This window comes from Melanostigma gelatinosum (assembly GCF_949748355.1).
Source record: "Melanostigma gelatinosum genome assembly, chromosome: 2".
NCBI classification, from domain to species: Eukaryota; Metazoa; Chordata; class Actinopteri; order Perciformes; family Zoarcidae; genus Melanostigma; species Melanostigma gelatinosum.
Genome location: NC_136635.1, coordinates 1412085 through 1426833, shown reverse-complemented (window position 1 = coordinate 1426833; position 14749 = coordinate 1412085). Strand labels below are relative to the sequence as shown.

At 41.0% G+C, this 14749-nt stretch overlaps 1 protein-coding gene across 1 annotated transcript in view; it reads left to right on the top strand.

Moving 5' to 3' along the window:
- Window positions 1-12421, top strand: part of il16 (interleukin 16) — a 46119-nt gene extending 33698 nt beyond the window's left edge. Inside the window, exons 17-24 of the mRNA XM_079295266.1 lie at window positions 956-1046; window positions 2187-3355; window positions 5042-5193; window positions 5481-5646; window positions 6285-6386; window positions 10396-10627; window positions 10719-10847; window positions 11866-12421. Coding sequence (XP_079151392.1) covers window positions 956-1046; window positions 2187-3355; window positions 5042-5193; window positions 5481-5646; window positions 6285-6386; window positions 10396-10627; window positions 10719-10847; window positions 11866-12056 — 2232 coding nt within the window. The 3' untranslated portion in view covers window positions 12057-12421. The remainder of the gene's footprint in view (window positions 1-955; window positions 1047-2186; window positions 3356-5041; window positions 5194-5480; window positions 5647-6284; window positions 6387-10395; window positions 10628-10718; window positions 10848-11865) is intronic.
- Window positions 12422-14749: the final 2328 nt, after the last annotated feature.

Genomic DNA, 14749 nt, shown 5'->3' with positions numbered 1-14749 from the left:
TGGTGTTGTGTGTTGTGTGTGATGTTGTAAACATGTACACATACTTTTGGCCGTGAAGTACAAGTGTGTGTGCATCTCTGTGTACAACTGGCTTTGAAAATTCAGGTGTTAGAATATAATATGCTTCCTAAAATACCCATTTTATGTTTCAGTCGTGCTCTTCATGCATCCTTTTACATATGTCTGAGTGTGTGCATATTAGCATGAAAGCAGTGCATGTCATGTGCCCACCGGAGCTCTGCCTCCTGACAGTCAGTGTTGCAGCTTTGCCAACTCTCACATTTGTTTTTGTTTTTCTGCTGTGTCAAGTGGATTACTACAGGGAGATTTCAGTTTTACTGCTTTAATGCAGTTATATTTGCAGCTGTCCATCAAATTCATAAAAATGGTTGCATCATATCCATGACCAATCAATAAAACACTACAAATTTGAATATTCTCGCTACACCTTAGTGGCAACTGGTTCATTTAGATAGTTGCATTCGATTTGAGATATCTCTCTCCTGAATTCCACCAATACGATGGTGCTGAATGGAATTTATTTTGTGGTACAGCTTTAAAAAACATCTCTTTCTAAAAACGGTGCCATTGATAAACTAGACAATCCACAGCCACAGAGCACAACGGCTTCAGTTTTCATTGGAACAACTTCCTACTGATGAAATAGTCCCCATTAAAACTGTTAAGTGTGGTCTGTGTTAACTACCCCACGTTTACTAAACCCCCCAGTCTCATTGGACAAGGTCTCCGCCTCCTCAAAAAAGCTCATTTTGACCGCTCGCTGTATGCATCACGCTTGTTGCTTACTTTATGGGACTGTTGCTCACTCAATTAGACAGTGTGAAAGCAGTAGCAGTTATGTGGATGAATGTCAGAGCGGAAGCAGGGTACGTTATTGCACTCTGTGGTTGATACAAGTGAAGCTGCTGTGACACAATACTTCCTGTTTGTGTAGCAGGAAGGAGAACGAATAAGAGAAGAGTCAGAAGGGATCAAGGAAGATTTCACTCAACCTCTAGCCTGCACCAACGACAGATTACACACAGGTAGGAGACAAGTACTATTATCCTACATTTCAGCACCTGAATGCAACTTCAGAACTAGCTGATCTTGGTGCTGTGGTTATCAGTTATCAGTGGAGAACAACTGAGGTTCCACTTCCTGTTCAATCATATGACAGAGCCCAACAGGGGCAGAAGCAAAAGCGCAGTCATCAGGCATTGTACATTTCAGCAAACCATGGATGCATTGAATGTGGACATTTCTGTATTTGGTAATAGCAAGTGACGTAGGTTGTTGTACCATGTAGTAAGTCGCTTTGGATAAAAGCGTCTGCTAAATGATTGTAATGTAATGGAGTGCAATGTAGTAGTTGGTGCAGGCTGCAGTGTCAGGATGAGTTGTACTAAGGCGTAGTACAACGAGCGAGTAGGTGATGCAGTATATTGATTGACCGATATTAAAAGATAAGTGGTATAATACAGAGTTTAAAAAAAGCAAGAAAGTCCACTATAGGTGGATGGGAGTGGTGGTGGATTGTTCAAACAAACACTGCGTCACATGTAAAACCAAAAAAGTAAATGTGGACTATTACGCAACATCTTTACACTTACGCCAACAGCGTAACATCAGAATTTGAACACAAACTATGAATGTATTTCAAACCTTATTCAAGTAGTTGTGTTGCCTAAACCTAACCAATCATTTCACAACATTAACCACTTGATATTATATGTTTCTACATGCGTGACACAAGGCTGACATAAAACGTATTTATGAAACATATTTTTGGTTCGGAAACGTCATAAGGGTACAACGCCAACATTTGTGCCGACTCGGTTGGCAGCAATGTTGACGATAACTTGCTTTGGTTGGACCAAAGTTGTCTGGGCTTAAACATGGCTGGTGACTATTGATACTAGTCTCGTATTGTTTTACTTCCATGATAACCTGTTTTGTTGTAATTTGGTTTTTAATAGTTTGATATAAATGTATTTGAATGCATGAAATAACCCTTTGAACTTTCATTAACACAAGCAGAGGCCTGTATGATGACTATTACACTTATCATGTAGTTCACAGTGTGAATACACAGTAATATCTATTCCTAAGTTTGAGACATGAACATGTTTGAAACACACAACTACCTCTCAGACCTTTCTACTTTCCTCTGTGTTGCTGGACAGGTGATTCATCAACTGTGCTCTGCTCACAGCCGAAGAAAGCAGCTCTGAGGAGGCAGGTTCGTATCGACCAACACGCCCAAGAACAGCTTCAGGATCCTTGGGTTCGCCTTTCAGACAGCTCCCCTGAAGAGCTGACCGAGATCCACCATCGTCACCCCCACTGTGCTGCAGAAACAACACAGCCTATCAACGTCCACAGCAAGCCTGCCACCATGAGTGACGAAGAGAACATGTCCAAGCTCAATAGCTCAGCCACTGATGGAACTTCAGATCCTCCGTCCAACATGACCCGTGAAAACACATCAGAAACTCCTTCAGGAGCAATGTCGGGGCCCCCGGTGGCACCCAAGCCTGTCTGGTTTCGCAAGAGTCTGAGGAAAATTCGGGATGAGCAGGACCAGAAGAAGCAAGTGAAACCCGCAGAGCAGAGGTCTGCTGTGGGCTTCAACAGAAGCTTCGGAGTCAGATCTGCCTCTTCTGCAGCTAACCTGTCAATTAAACAAAAGATCCACTCATTTGAGACTTTTTCCAGTCCAGAGGGTCCAGAAAAGGGGGGTAACAGGAGACCTATGGCCCCTTCCAACTCTCTTACTCTGGAGACGGAGTCCAAGAGTCACCTTGCCTCACATGGAGATTATGGGAAGGTCAAACATGAAATCCCAGAAGAGATCCAGGCAAACCAGTCAGCATCTGTTAGGGAGACAAGCAACACAAATATATCACCCTCTGCTACCACCTTCTCCTCTTCTGAAGCTTGTAGTCAAATACCAGCCAAGTCCTCTGATGATGAACCTCCCTCTATCCAATCCCCCACAGATCTTCCATTTTCTGACACCATCAGCAATGATCTGGACTCAGGGACACATGATTCTCATTCAGCTCAAGTCCATGATGACAGGAATGTCTTTCCAACAAAGCAGTCTGAATCTGAGCTAGAAAGAGTGGATCTTACCAGGTCCACAGAGTGCAAAGTCCTGCCCCCTGCAACATCTATGAGATCCAATAAAGTGGAGGGGGAAAGTCCTCCAGAGGGGACAGAGGAAGATGGAGCAGAGAGTCAAGGAATGCTGCAGAGCACAACTCTGAGTGCTGGTGCCCCCACAGACAGTAACTCTCTGGGAGGTCTGGAGGGAGAGAGTATGGGGAAAATCCTCGCCTTCAGTAACCAGGTAATCTGTCATGTGAAGAACTATAGTCATGTCCTTATGTGACATGTAAACATTATTTAAAGGACAATTTAAATGTATGTATTTATTTGACTTATTTTGATATAGTTTTGTGTACAATTTCCAGGAACACGGCAACACCGCTATAACAAAGTCTAATGGGTCAAGAAACACAATTTGTGAAATCACAAGGTTGTAAAAATAACAATTGATCAAGATTATGTAAACCACTGTATGTAGAGGTAAGCTCACTGAAATACAGGCCGAACCTCCGGTTCTGAAAGTGAAGCCGATGCTTCATGTCTTAAACCCGCATTCTCTCTAATGTTCATCAATGTTCATCACTTCTCACTTGATTTATTACCTCAGTAAACATTGTAAACATGAGTTTATGGTCTTAATCTCTAGTTCGTTTGGCTATCTTGTGATTGACAAGTCTGTACCACAGCGTTGTCTGGTGTGAAAGTTTTCCTCTTACAACTTTAATCAGTTCACGCTATGTTTTTACTTTATCAAAGTCAATTGTTACATTTTTGGTTTCCTAAAAATGTCTTCGTTAGTAGTCAGTTGTACTTAGCTCCATGCTCTAGTGTTACTTCTGGTTGCAAAAACAAGGTGGCGATGGCTAAAATGCCAAATTTGAGACTTCAAAAATGTGTCCACAAACCAAAGGTGACTACATCCACTTCTTATATACAGTCTATTTCATGGTCTCAATCTCTAGTTTCAAGTCTTCTTCAATACAGTATGATGTTCATTTGGTAAATTATGCTCCATTTAGAGTCAAACACTAATTTCTGATTGACACGTCTCTACCACGGCGTTGTCCGGTCTGGGGGTTGTCTGAGTTTTCTTCTTAGAACTTTAACCCTTTCATAGTTGGTTTTCCCTTTGTCAAAGGTAATTGTTAGAATTTTTTTTGGCATTGTACTTTTCTCCAAACCATGATGATTCTGAAACACAAAAGGTTGTGAAATGGTTACGGTAATTGTAGGCAACAAAACCACTTGGGGTAAGTTTACAAAAAAGATAGTTGTTTTAAAATAACTATGTAATATGTAAAAATGTAACAACTGTAACAATGTAACTAGCGTAAATGAATAACAACTGCCCTTCGTGGACTTTCTGGGGTAACAGACCACGTTCAGTAACAAGCGTAAAGTAATAGTTAAGTGAGGTTTCACATGGGACATGAACAGCTGTCTCCAGTCCTGTGATTGTTTGACCATCCATCCATCATTTGTGGACTTAAATAAAACCGGTCTACCCACCAATGGGTGATGTCACGGAGATACGTCCCCTTCTTTCATACAGGCCATGCTGCAATATGATTCTATATTTTAATAATCCCAGTGTCCCTATACACTGAGCTGTCCCAGATGGAAATTGTGAGAGCAATCACTTGAAGTCTTTGGTTTTCCGAGATCTCAATGTGAGACAAATTCACTGACAGCTGTTTTTAGAGAATTTGTCAAATTCTTACAATGTGACTGATGCCAAGACTTACATGTATAAAGTAGTCAGTCTGTAAACTGTTCTGGATCTTTACAGTGGACAGCTTGGCTTATAGTTGAACAGTTACCTTCATTTCAATACTTGATGAGCCCAATGGTAATATTGCTGGTAGAAGTGATTGCAAAAACTACAAAAATATGTATCTTTCTCCATTCTATGTTGTTTTTGTTCTAGGTCTCACAAGCGCTGATGCGCTCTCTACCCACGTACCCCTGCCATGGAAAGCCTGACTCCCCAAACCTGCAGGACTCCTCTGCCGTGGATATGACTAACCCTCAGTGGTCTGAGCACGCCCTGGACAGCCCCAACAAAGGATTCTCTGTCAGGTAAGACTTACACTAAGAGGTCTGGGTTAACATGACATGTAGTGATTCATTATTTAAACAGGGACTCACTACCAGAAGGCATCCAGGACCTGTTTTGTATTCATAAGGAAGTGGTTCAGGTTGAAAAAAATCACTTCCTGTTTTACCAGAGAAGCAGTTACAAAGTTCTGAACTGTCAGAAGAGAATGAATGCAGTGAATGCAGCTCAGTTACACACTACTGGCATGCACAATGATCAGATATCTGATATCCTCATCTCTGATGTGTTTGCATCATGTTGAACACAGCTTGGCCACACTGAGGGAGTGTACCATTGAGCGAGGGGAGGGGGGGTGTCATGACGACACAGCAGTCACTTCTGCTTGTGCTCACTCTGTCATCTCAGCCATCCCCTCACAAGAAATAAAGAGGATGATCCAGGAAGTCAAAGGTCTGGATGAAGAGACGCTGAAGGTAAGAAATCTTACAGAACTTGTTGTAAGACAGCTTCACCAATGTTCTATATGGGTTATACAACTGGAGATGTACGTATGTTTATGTACAAATCCCCCACTTTTAAACATACGACATCATCATCGCACACACATCACATATATTATATTGTATGGTATTTAGGATTATAGAAGCGCTCGGGTCAAACATATTTTATATCTTATATTTTATATATACACACACAAAATACAAATTAATAGTGACATATAGTATATATGATTGAATGATATATATTATATACACACAAACCCACTCATGATATGAGATAGGAGAATGCCCTTAATGATATAATAATTTGCTCTTGTAAACATTGTGTCACGATTATAGCAGTTGGATTGGATGCAGTCTACATTTAAGATGAAATCAAAGTAATACCATGAATGTGATTAAGGAATGCTGTTAGAACAGAACCTCGTGAGGAGCTACACAAACTGGCAGAACGTTTCTTTTAAAGTTTAGATGTAGTGAAATCTTTAAACCCAGTGTGGCCTTGGCCATGTAGATGTGAACAATGCTTGGTGGTAAACAGACAGTTAATCTGAGCGGATCACATTAAGAATGAATACACTGCAGTAGTAACTGTGCCTCTTTTTCCTTAGCAACTGGTGGACATCCATGTTGTGATTCTACACAAAGAGGAGGGAGCTGGTCTGGGCTTCAGCATCGCGGGAGGGACTGACCTGGAGAGCAAAGCTCCCACAGTAAGCAGCACTCTCTACAGACTCATTACATTACAGTCATTTAGCAGACGCTTTGACCCAAAGCGACTTGCAATTCAGATTCTACCACATTCACCGTAGGCACAGCTACTGGAGCAATTGTTTTTGGAGTTAAGTGTCTTGCTCAAGGACATGCGACTAGCAGAGCCGGAGCCGGGGATTGAACCACCGAACCTCTGATTGACGGACGGCCCTGCTCTCCACATAGCCACAGTCGACTCATACTCATATTAGTGATTCAAGATTGCACCAATAGCAAGGCCGTACATGTACAATTCATGCATAAATTAGGATCTGAAATGGTTTTAGAATGACAATTCCTTTTGAACACAGAGTTGCACAAACAATAGCAGTTGTAGCCCATTGGTGCCACACAAGAACAACTTGGCAAATTAAAACCAGTAGTGATTTTATCATTTTAGGTGTTGAATATATTGTGGTTTTACTGATTCTCCAGATTTTCAGCTGATCAGGAAGAAGCCTGAGATCCAGTTCTCAACCACAGAACACATAAATATTTACTTTGATCTCACAAGAGCCTGTCTATTGAAAAAAAAGTGATCTGAATGATAAATAATAAAATGCCTCTATGATAATGTGTGGGGGGCTTCAATAAACCAATAAGCTAAAGGAAGGAATAAAGCCAGTGAGCATATAAAAAAGGATTATGGTCAACAATGAAAAGACGTTCAGAAGTGAACGTCTTTCATCGACTATTTAAAGACATTTGAACGTTCACATTAAGACCATATTTCAACGAAATTTGCAAAAGTGATTTTTTTCATCCTCAACATGTGCTAAATTGTCATTTTAGAGCAGACCTGGGCATTGTACGGCCCCCGAGCCATACCCGACCAGTCCACAGGATTTCAATGGTAAATTCGGAGTAAAACATAAATAAGTGTACAGCAATACAGCGGCATTGCTTTTATTTTGAGGGCGACTGTTGCTTTTTTATCTCAATTTACGTACGTTAGTACGTTGGTGAATGTGTGAGAGCAGCAGCTCACTGCAATGTGTTGGTGATGCAGAGCAGCACGGACATCTGAGGCTTTGCTAGCTAAGCGAAAGCAACATGCTCAGAAGATGTTGATTCTCTTTGGATCGACCTACATATGTGAACAAACATTCTCCATGATGAAGTTGAACAAATCCAGATCCAGATCCTCTCTCACTGATGATCACATGTCAGCTGTCCTTCACATCTCACCTCACACATTCAACCTGACTTCAGTGCACTCGTTCAAGCCCAACACACACTAGAGTTCTCGCACTGAACTGAAAATGAGGTAATAGTGATAAAAGTACTAATTTTGCAGAAACATGATCCCTGCCAGTGTTTTACTGTTAAATATGGATATTACAAATGTATATGGTTGGATCATTCTTCCTGCTGCAGATGTTTAAGGTGGAGCTAATTTTAACTCCTTTATGCACTGTTGTTCAGTTTGGGTATTTTTTATGTGCAAAGTAAGTAACTAATGCTGCCAGACAAATGGAGTGGAGTAAAAAGTACAAAGTTGAATAAATACCCAAGTAAAGTACCTTACATTTGTGCTTAAGTACAGTACTTAAGCAAATATACTTAGTTATATTCCACCACTGATCATAATATTTACTCTTAACACTCGCAGCTCATCAAAACTATACAATCTACTGCTTTTTATAAAGAAGTGGAATACTATTGAGCAGGGTTGAGTTCAGTCTATTGGTCCGGCCCTCCACCACAACAGTCCCTGTTTCTCATGTGGCTCATGTGGTAATGTGACTAATAATAAACATAATATTAGCAGTGGCTATCAGCAGGGCCATGGCAGGAGGCAGGACCAGGGCCCAGATATTACCACGATCCATGGAAACCTGTGAGGAGAGAAAGCACAAAGACTCCGGGGAAGAAGCAAAGTCAGTAATGTGCATTAATGGGACATCAATTCATACAGAAGGAGAGAGAGAAGAGGAGAGAGGAGCTCAGTGTATCCTAGGAAGTCCCCCGACAGTCTAGGCCTATAGCAGCTTATCCCTAGATAAGCTGCTCCAAGGCACACCTGAGCCAGCCCTAACTATAAACCTGAGCCAGCCCTAACTATAAACCTGAACCAGCCTTAACTATAAACCTGAGCCAGCCCCAACTATAAACCTGAGCCAGCCCTAACTATGAACCTGAACCAGCCCTAACTATAAACCTGAACCAGCCCCAACTATAAACCTGAGCCAGCCCTAACTATGAACCTGAACCAGCCCTAACTATAAACCTGAACCAGCCCTAACTATAAACCTGAACCAGTCCTATCTATGAACCTGAACCAGCCCTAACTATAAACCTGAACCAGCCCTAACTATAGACCTGAGCCAGCCCTAACTATAAACCTGAACCAGCTCTAACTATAAACCTGAACCAGCCCTAACTATACACCTGAACCAGCCCTAACTATAAACCTGAACCAGTCCTATCTATGAACCTGAACCAGCCCTAACTATAAACCTGAGCCAGCCCTAACTATAAACCTGAACCAGTCCTATCTATGAACCTGAACCAGCCCTAACTATAAACCTGAACCAGCCCCAACTATAGACCTGAGCCAGCCCTAACTATCAATGTTATCAACAAGTAAAGTCTTAAGCCTGCTCTTAAATGAGGTGAGTGTGACTGAAACTGGAGGCTGGTTCCACAGGAGAGGATCTTGATAACTGAAGGCTCTGGCTCCCATCCTACTTTTTGAGACTCTAGGAACCACAAGTCACCCTGAATTCAGGGAGCGCAGCTCTCTAGTGGGGTAACATGGCACTATAAGCTCCTTATGATATGATGGTGTCTGACCAATGAGGGCTTTAGGTGAGCAGAAGGATTTTAAAGTATGTTGTATATTTTACAGGAGTCAGTGCAGAGAAGCTAATACAGGAGTAATATGATCTCTTTTCTTAGTTCTTGTTAGTACACGTGCTGCAGCATTCTGAATCAGCTGGAGAGATTTAAGAGACTTATTAGAGCAGCCTGATAATAAGGAATTGCAGTAATCTAGTCTAGAGGTAACAAATGCATGAACTAATACTTCTGTTAGCCCAGAGCAGCGCCTGGTAGACTGAGGTGAACTGTGGGATCACCGTAACTACTGTAAACTATTTCATTGAGTTTCCTTTGAGCAAAATGAGTTGGGTGAATTTTAGACATCCAAACATTTAGGCAGTGTATATGTCGAGGGATTTTATTGTTAAAGGTAAGCAGATAAGGAGTAGATCTGGTCTGCACTGCCTTTGTGGGTCTGGTTGGGCCTCCATGTTGTTGTTTTACTGATTAAGTTAAACTCAACTCGTTCCTCGCCTGATTGGATGCATTCACGGTGCAAAACTCAGAAACAAAAAATACGCCTCTTTTTCACCGTGTAATATGTGCGTTTTGTGTAAAAGTATACAGGTCAAAAACAACAGTTAAAAAAATATATAATCACATGCAAATTCAACGCACAACAAAACCCGGAACCGGTGTATAAAGGCCCGTCCGTACAAGTTGTTTACCCTTCAACGATTGCTTTTCTTAATACTGAGTTCACTTTTTCAAAACTCAGCTCAACAGCAGTCTATGTGGACTAGACGGTGGATCACTTTTCCCTGCTTTTATACAAAATGACCACATCTTTCAAAAAACTGTTTTCTTACTCAAACTCAACTCAAAGAGGGTATTTACACTCCATTTTGATATTGTGAAAACTGTAAAATTTATGTTGAATACATATCACAAAAATAAATCAAATACGTTTGAAGATGTTCAGCCTCGCTACCATCTCACTACCTCTTTTCTGCATGTCATATTGTTCATTTCTTTACGGTTTTACGGTCTTATAATAATATTCCTTTTTATTCTTTTAAAGCACTTTGTGATCTTGTTGTTTGAAAGGTGTTATACTAAATCAACTTTACTTACTTAGACTTTGGGACAGACACTGTGCACACGCTCTCTGAATCTCTGTGTGAGACACTCATTGTCTTCGTCCAGGTCCACAGAGTGTTTCCCAGCGGCCTGGCAGCTCAGGAGGGCACCATTGAGAAAGGAGATGAGGTGTTGTCTATAAACGGACAAACGCTGCGCAGCGTCACACACGCTGATGCCACCGCGGCTCTGCGTCAGGCCCGCTGTCTGAAGCAGGCTGTGGTGGTCGTCTGCAAGAGAGCAGAGGAGGACGGAAGAGAGGGAGGAAGCTGCAGGAGCCAAGAGACCATCCCTGCAGGTGAGTCCCAACACTTTGCTTTCTAAAGTCGGAAATAAGTCCTGTGGCTCACGTAGGCCATTGAGGTTGTACGTTGTGTTTTGTTTCGCAGTGGAGGAGCAGGGAGCTCCGCTGAGTGTGGAGCTGGAGAAAGGAGCTGGAGGAGTTGGCTTTACACTCGAGGGAGGGAAAGGCTCAATCCATGGAGACAGACCTTTAGTCATCAACAGGCTCTTTAAAGGTACACTCATGATGCCATCTGATTTCATTCTATTTACAAGAAACAAATTCCCCATACATTCAAATGTAACCAGCTTTACTCAGCCATCTGGGGTTTAAAAAGTGCTTCTGTTTATTTACTGAAGGGGACAGACAGTTGAATTCTAAGAGTTCTGTGAAGTCACAGACAGGAGAGACAATTCCAATACATTGATTCTCATAAAGGAAGAGAGGACGTGATTCAATACTGGAGTGAAATTATTTTCAAAACTGGGAATGGAGCCTGAGGAATGGAAGCTGCTTCAGACATGAGTACTAGTTCACGTCTGTAGCAGCAACTATACAACTGTAAACTTCTGAAATTAGCAGTCTTATCCTCTGCTTTGTTTGACTTTTTGTGAAATAAAAAAGCAGGTCTGTAGAAATACATTTTTTTACAGAAGCCCTGAGAGGCAAATGAAGAAAAAACATTTTTTAAGTCTGGTCTAAATTGTTGAGGTCAAAGTTCAGCCATTTATGGTTTCCCTAACGGCAGATTAGCATCGATCCAAATACATTTCTATCCAAAACATGACAATAATGTTACATCATTTGCTAACACATAACATAAGTACCTTGTGTTTAGAGTACATGGAGTGATTCAAACTGACCTGGAAGAGAACATGAGTGCTTTTAGGTCGAACATGGGGTAGTAGTGCAGTTCATCCTCCGGTGGCTGAAATGAGTATTACAACAACAAACACAGCAAATGAAAAATAAAAAATCACCTGGCTAAGCTTTTCCTGTTTCCACAGATGAAAGCAAAGTAACTTAGAAAGATGATCCTGGCCAAACCTCTTTCTCTACCTGTTAAGTTATAAACACAGGAGAGACAACTATTCGCAGACTTCTTTCACTAGCATCTCAGGATTTCTGTACATTTCCCCTGATGGGAAATGCTGAACTAATAAAGCAGGTCTTTTTACCCGTACTGACAGCCCGGTTACCAGCTATCATACTTTTGTAAAGATACCCAGACTAACAGTGTGTGTGTGTTTCAGCTGGAGCAGCAGAGCAGAGCGGTCTGCAGCATGGAGATGAACTGCTGCAGGTCCAGGGAATCAGTCTACAGGACATGACTCGTTTTGAGGCCTGGAACATGATCAAGGCCTTACCTGAAGGACCCATCACCGTAGTCATCAGGGGGAGGCAGGGGGGAGTTGAATCACAGCTGGCAGCTGCTTGCAAATGAAGAGGCCAAAGAAATGAAAAGCCACACAGATGTTGGCGTTTCATTTAAGGCAGTCAGTGTGATCCACCTTTGACATGGTGGACAACTTCCAAGTACAGTTCTAAAGTGCTATTATATTTATGGCACATTTCTGATCAGATATGGAAGTTAGTTAAAATAGTCAATTCACCCAAATCCTCCCAAAACCCACTTACTTTACCATGCCATGTCCCAAATACTGAGAACAATCAGAAGGGGGAGCTTCAGAGACTACGTCCAAGTTGTATTCACTCAGCGGTTAGCATCTCAGTTGAATTCTATGCTACGCTAGCTTCTGAAGGTATACTGAATGTATTTGAATGATTGTAACAGTGAATAAAGATCTACCCAGCTTTACAGGAACACTGTTGATCCTTTTTTTATTGTCTTCCGTCTTGATCACCAGGTGATGTGGTGGTTCACTGATGTGGGGACTCTGACAGCTTGAAGGACTGGCAGTGGGGGGGACGGGGATTAGCCAAGGCACAATTACATTCCAGTGGTGACTGCTAGGATTTTTTCCAACTCATGTGACCAAAACTTTTCCAATAACTCCAGAGCGTTGTTAAGTCCAAAAGTCAAGATTTACTGAAAAAATATAGATTGAATCATTTACAAAATTCACAACAATTTATCTAACAAAATAATCTGCTTCTAACCTTCTGGCGGTTAACCTTTCAAAAATATTTTAACTGAAAAAACAGTTTGCTCTTTATGTTTACGGCTATGTTCTGTTCATTTGTGCACACAAATGATGTAATTTTAGAGGATAAATAGTAATTTGTGTCTTTGTAATTGTTGGTTCAAATGCCTGATTGTGCAAACTAAACTGTTTTCTCTGTCTGCATTACATCTGCCATCTTGGATGTAGAAAGATACATTATGTTCCTAAAAACAATTCCTTCAAATTAGCCAAAACAAGGCTAACTAGAAGGCAGTGAAACATCCGCGTCACACCACAGCAGTTTTATTCTCTCTATCCATCAAGACAGTAAGCAGCATATCAGGCCATGGGACTCACTTGGGACGGTTTGAAGCTGATGTTTTCTCACTTATCTCCCTGGACGTCTATAAAATGGCCGTCTGACTCAGTTCAGACACTTTGCACTAATCTGAAGGAGGAAAGATCGACAGGAGATCAGGCACAATAGCAACACCCGTCCAGAACAATGCAACCCACTACAGCTGTGCTGCTGGTGGACAGCTGGTTATTAGGTGTTGTTTTTAGTGCTCCTTTAAGTTTAGTCTACAATGGTATGAAAATAAAAAATACGCAATCACGCGTAAAAGGAGGGAAGTGTATATATTGGAGTAAACGTCTATTTTCCCAGCAGTATGTGTCTGAGTTTCATCCATCTGTTATCTGTCAAACCAAACTCTGGAATGTATTAAAGAAAAGAAAGAAGAAAGGGTATTGGGATTGTATTTGTTTCAATTCTGAGCGTGCAATAGGACATCTTGAGCACAGAAGATGTTTTTGCATATTCATGTAAATGTGAAGAGGAATTCACTCATTCCCTTCTTTGTATTTATTATCCTTTTGTACAAATCAAACTAACCATTTGTACAAACATCATCTATTCTGGTACAACATGATTACATCAAGCTAATGGTCAGTGTGGATGGGCGATAAAAATATATCAATTCAAAAACAATGTTTATATAGAGTCACTAATATCTGCCTTAATAATTCTAAATAACTGATGTAAAACTGTTAAAGTGAGCCTGCAGTCTGTGTGAGGTGTCATTCTGCTAGTGTGTCGGTGGCTTATACATACTTTGAAGTGTGGAGATGATGCTGTTCTATAAAGAATAAGAGCAGTGCTGGACAACAAGATCTTCTTCATTATTTTAATGCTGGTGAAATACAAAACCAACAGGGTGCAGAACAGTACAAGATAAACACTTTGATGTGTTCTGACTAGACATGTACAAAAGTAAAGAGTAGCCGCTGTTGCCTTCAGTGAGAGGAGTACATTAGAAACATCTGACATGAGTCATTTATATTCTGTGACGCCAGTACTTGAATTTTCTCGTTTGTTGTGTAACACAAGAGAACAAAATGACTAAAGTGACTGTTGGACCACAAATGCACAACTTTGGGAACTTGGGACACTTTGGACTGGCACCTGAATCTCAACCAGAGAAGAGTAGATCTACTTTGGGTATTTGGTCACAGTCACGGTGTAAAGCAGGGGTCTCAAACTCCCGGCCCGCGGGCCAAATCCGGCCTGCTACGTCATTTTATGTGGCCCCGCTAGTTTTATCCGCTAGTAAAAAAAAACTAGCTTTATCCGCTAGTAAAAAAAAAAAAAAAAGTTACTTTTTTCTTTTTTTTTTAGTCGAAATTATGAGCTATAAAGTCGAAGTTATGAGATAGAAAGTCATAACTATGATAGAAAGTCATAATTCTGAGATTGAAAGTCAAAATGATGAGATACTTAAACAGTCACAGAAGCAGCTCCTTGGCTGGTTACTGTACACTTGGAATGGAAATGTATTGTGAGTACATTGAAGACTACTTTAAACGTGTCTTTACAACACATGAAATACTTCACGTGGGATTGTGCAAACGCACCCTTGAAAGGATTTTAAGCATTGAACAAAGTTATTGTAATAACTTGTTTGATATTTGTCTGATATTTTCTTTAATAGTTTGATCTTTGATAGAGTAA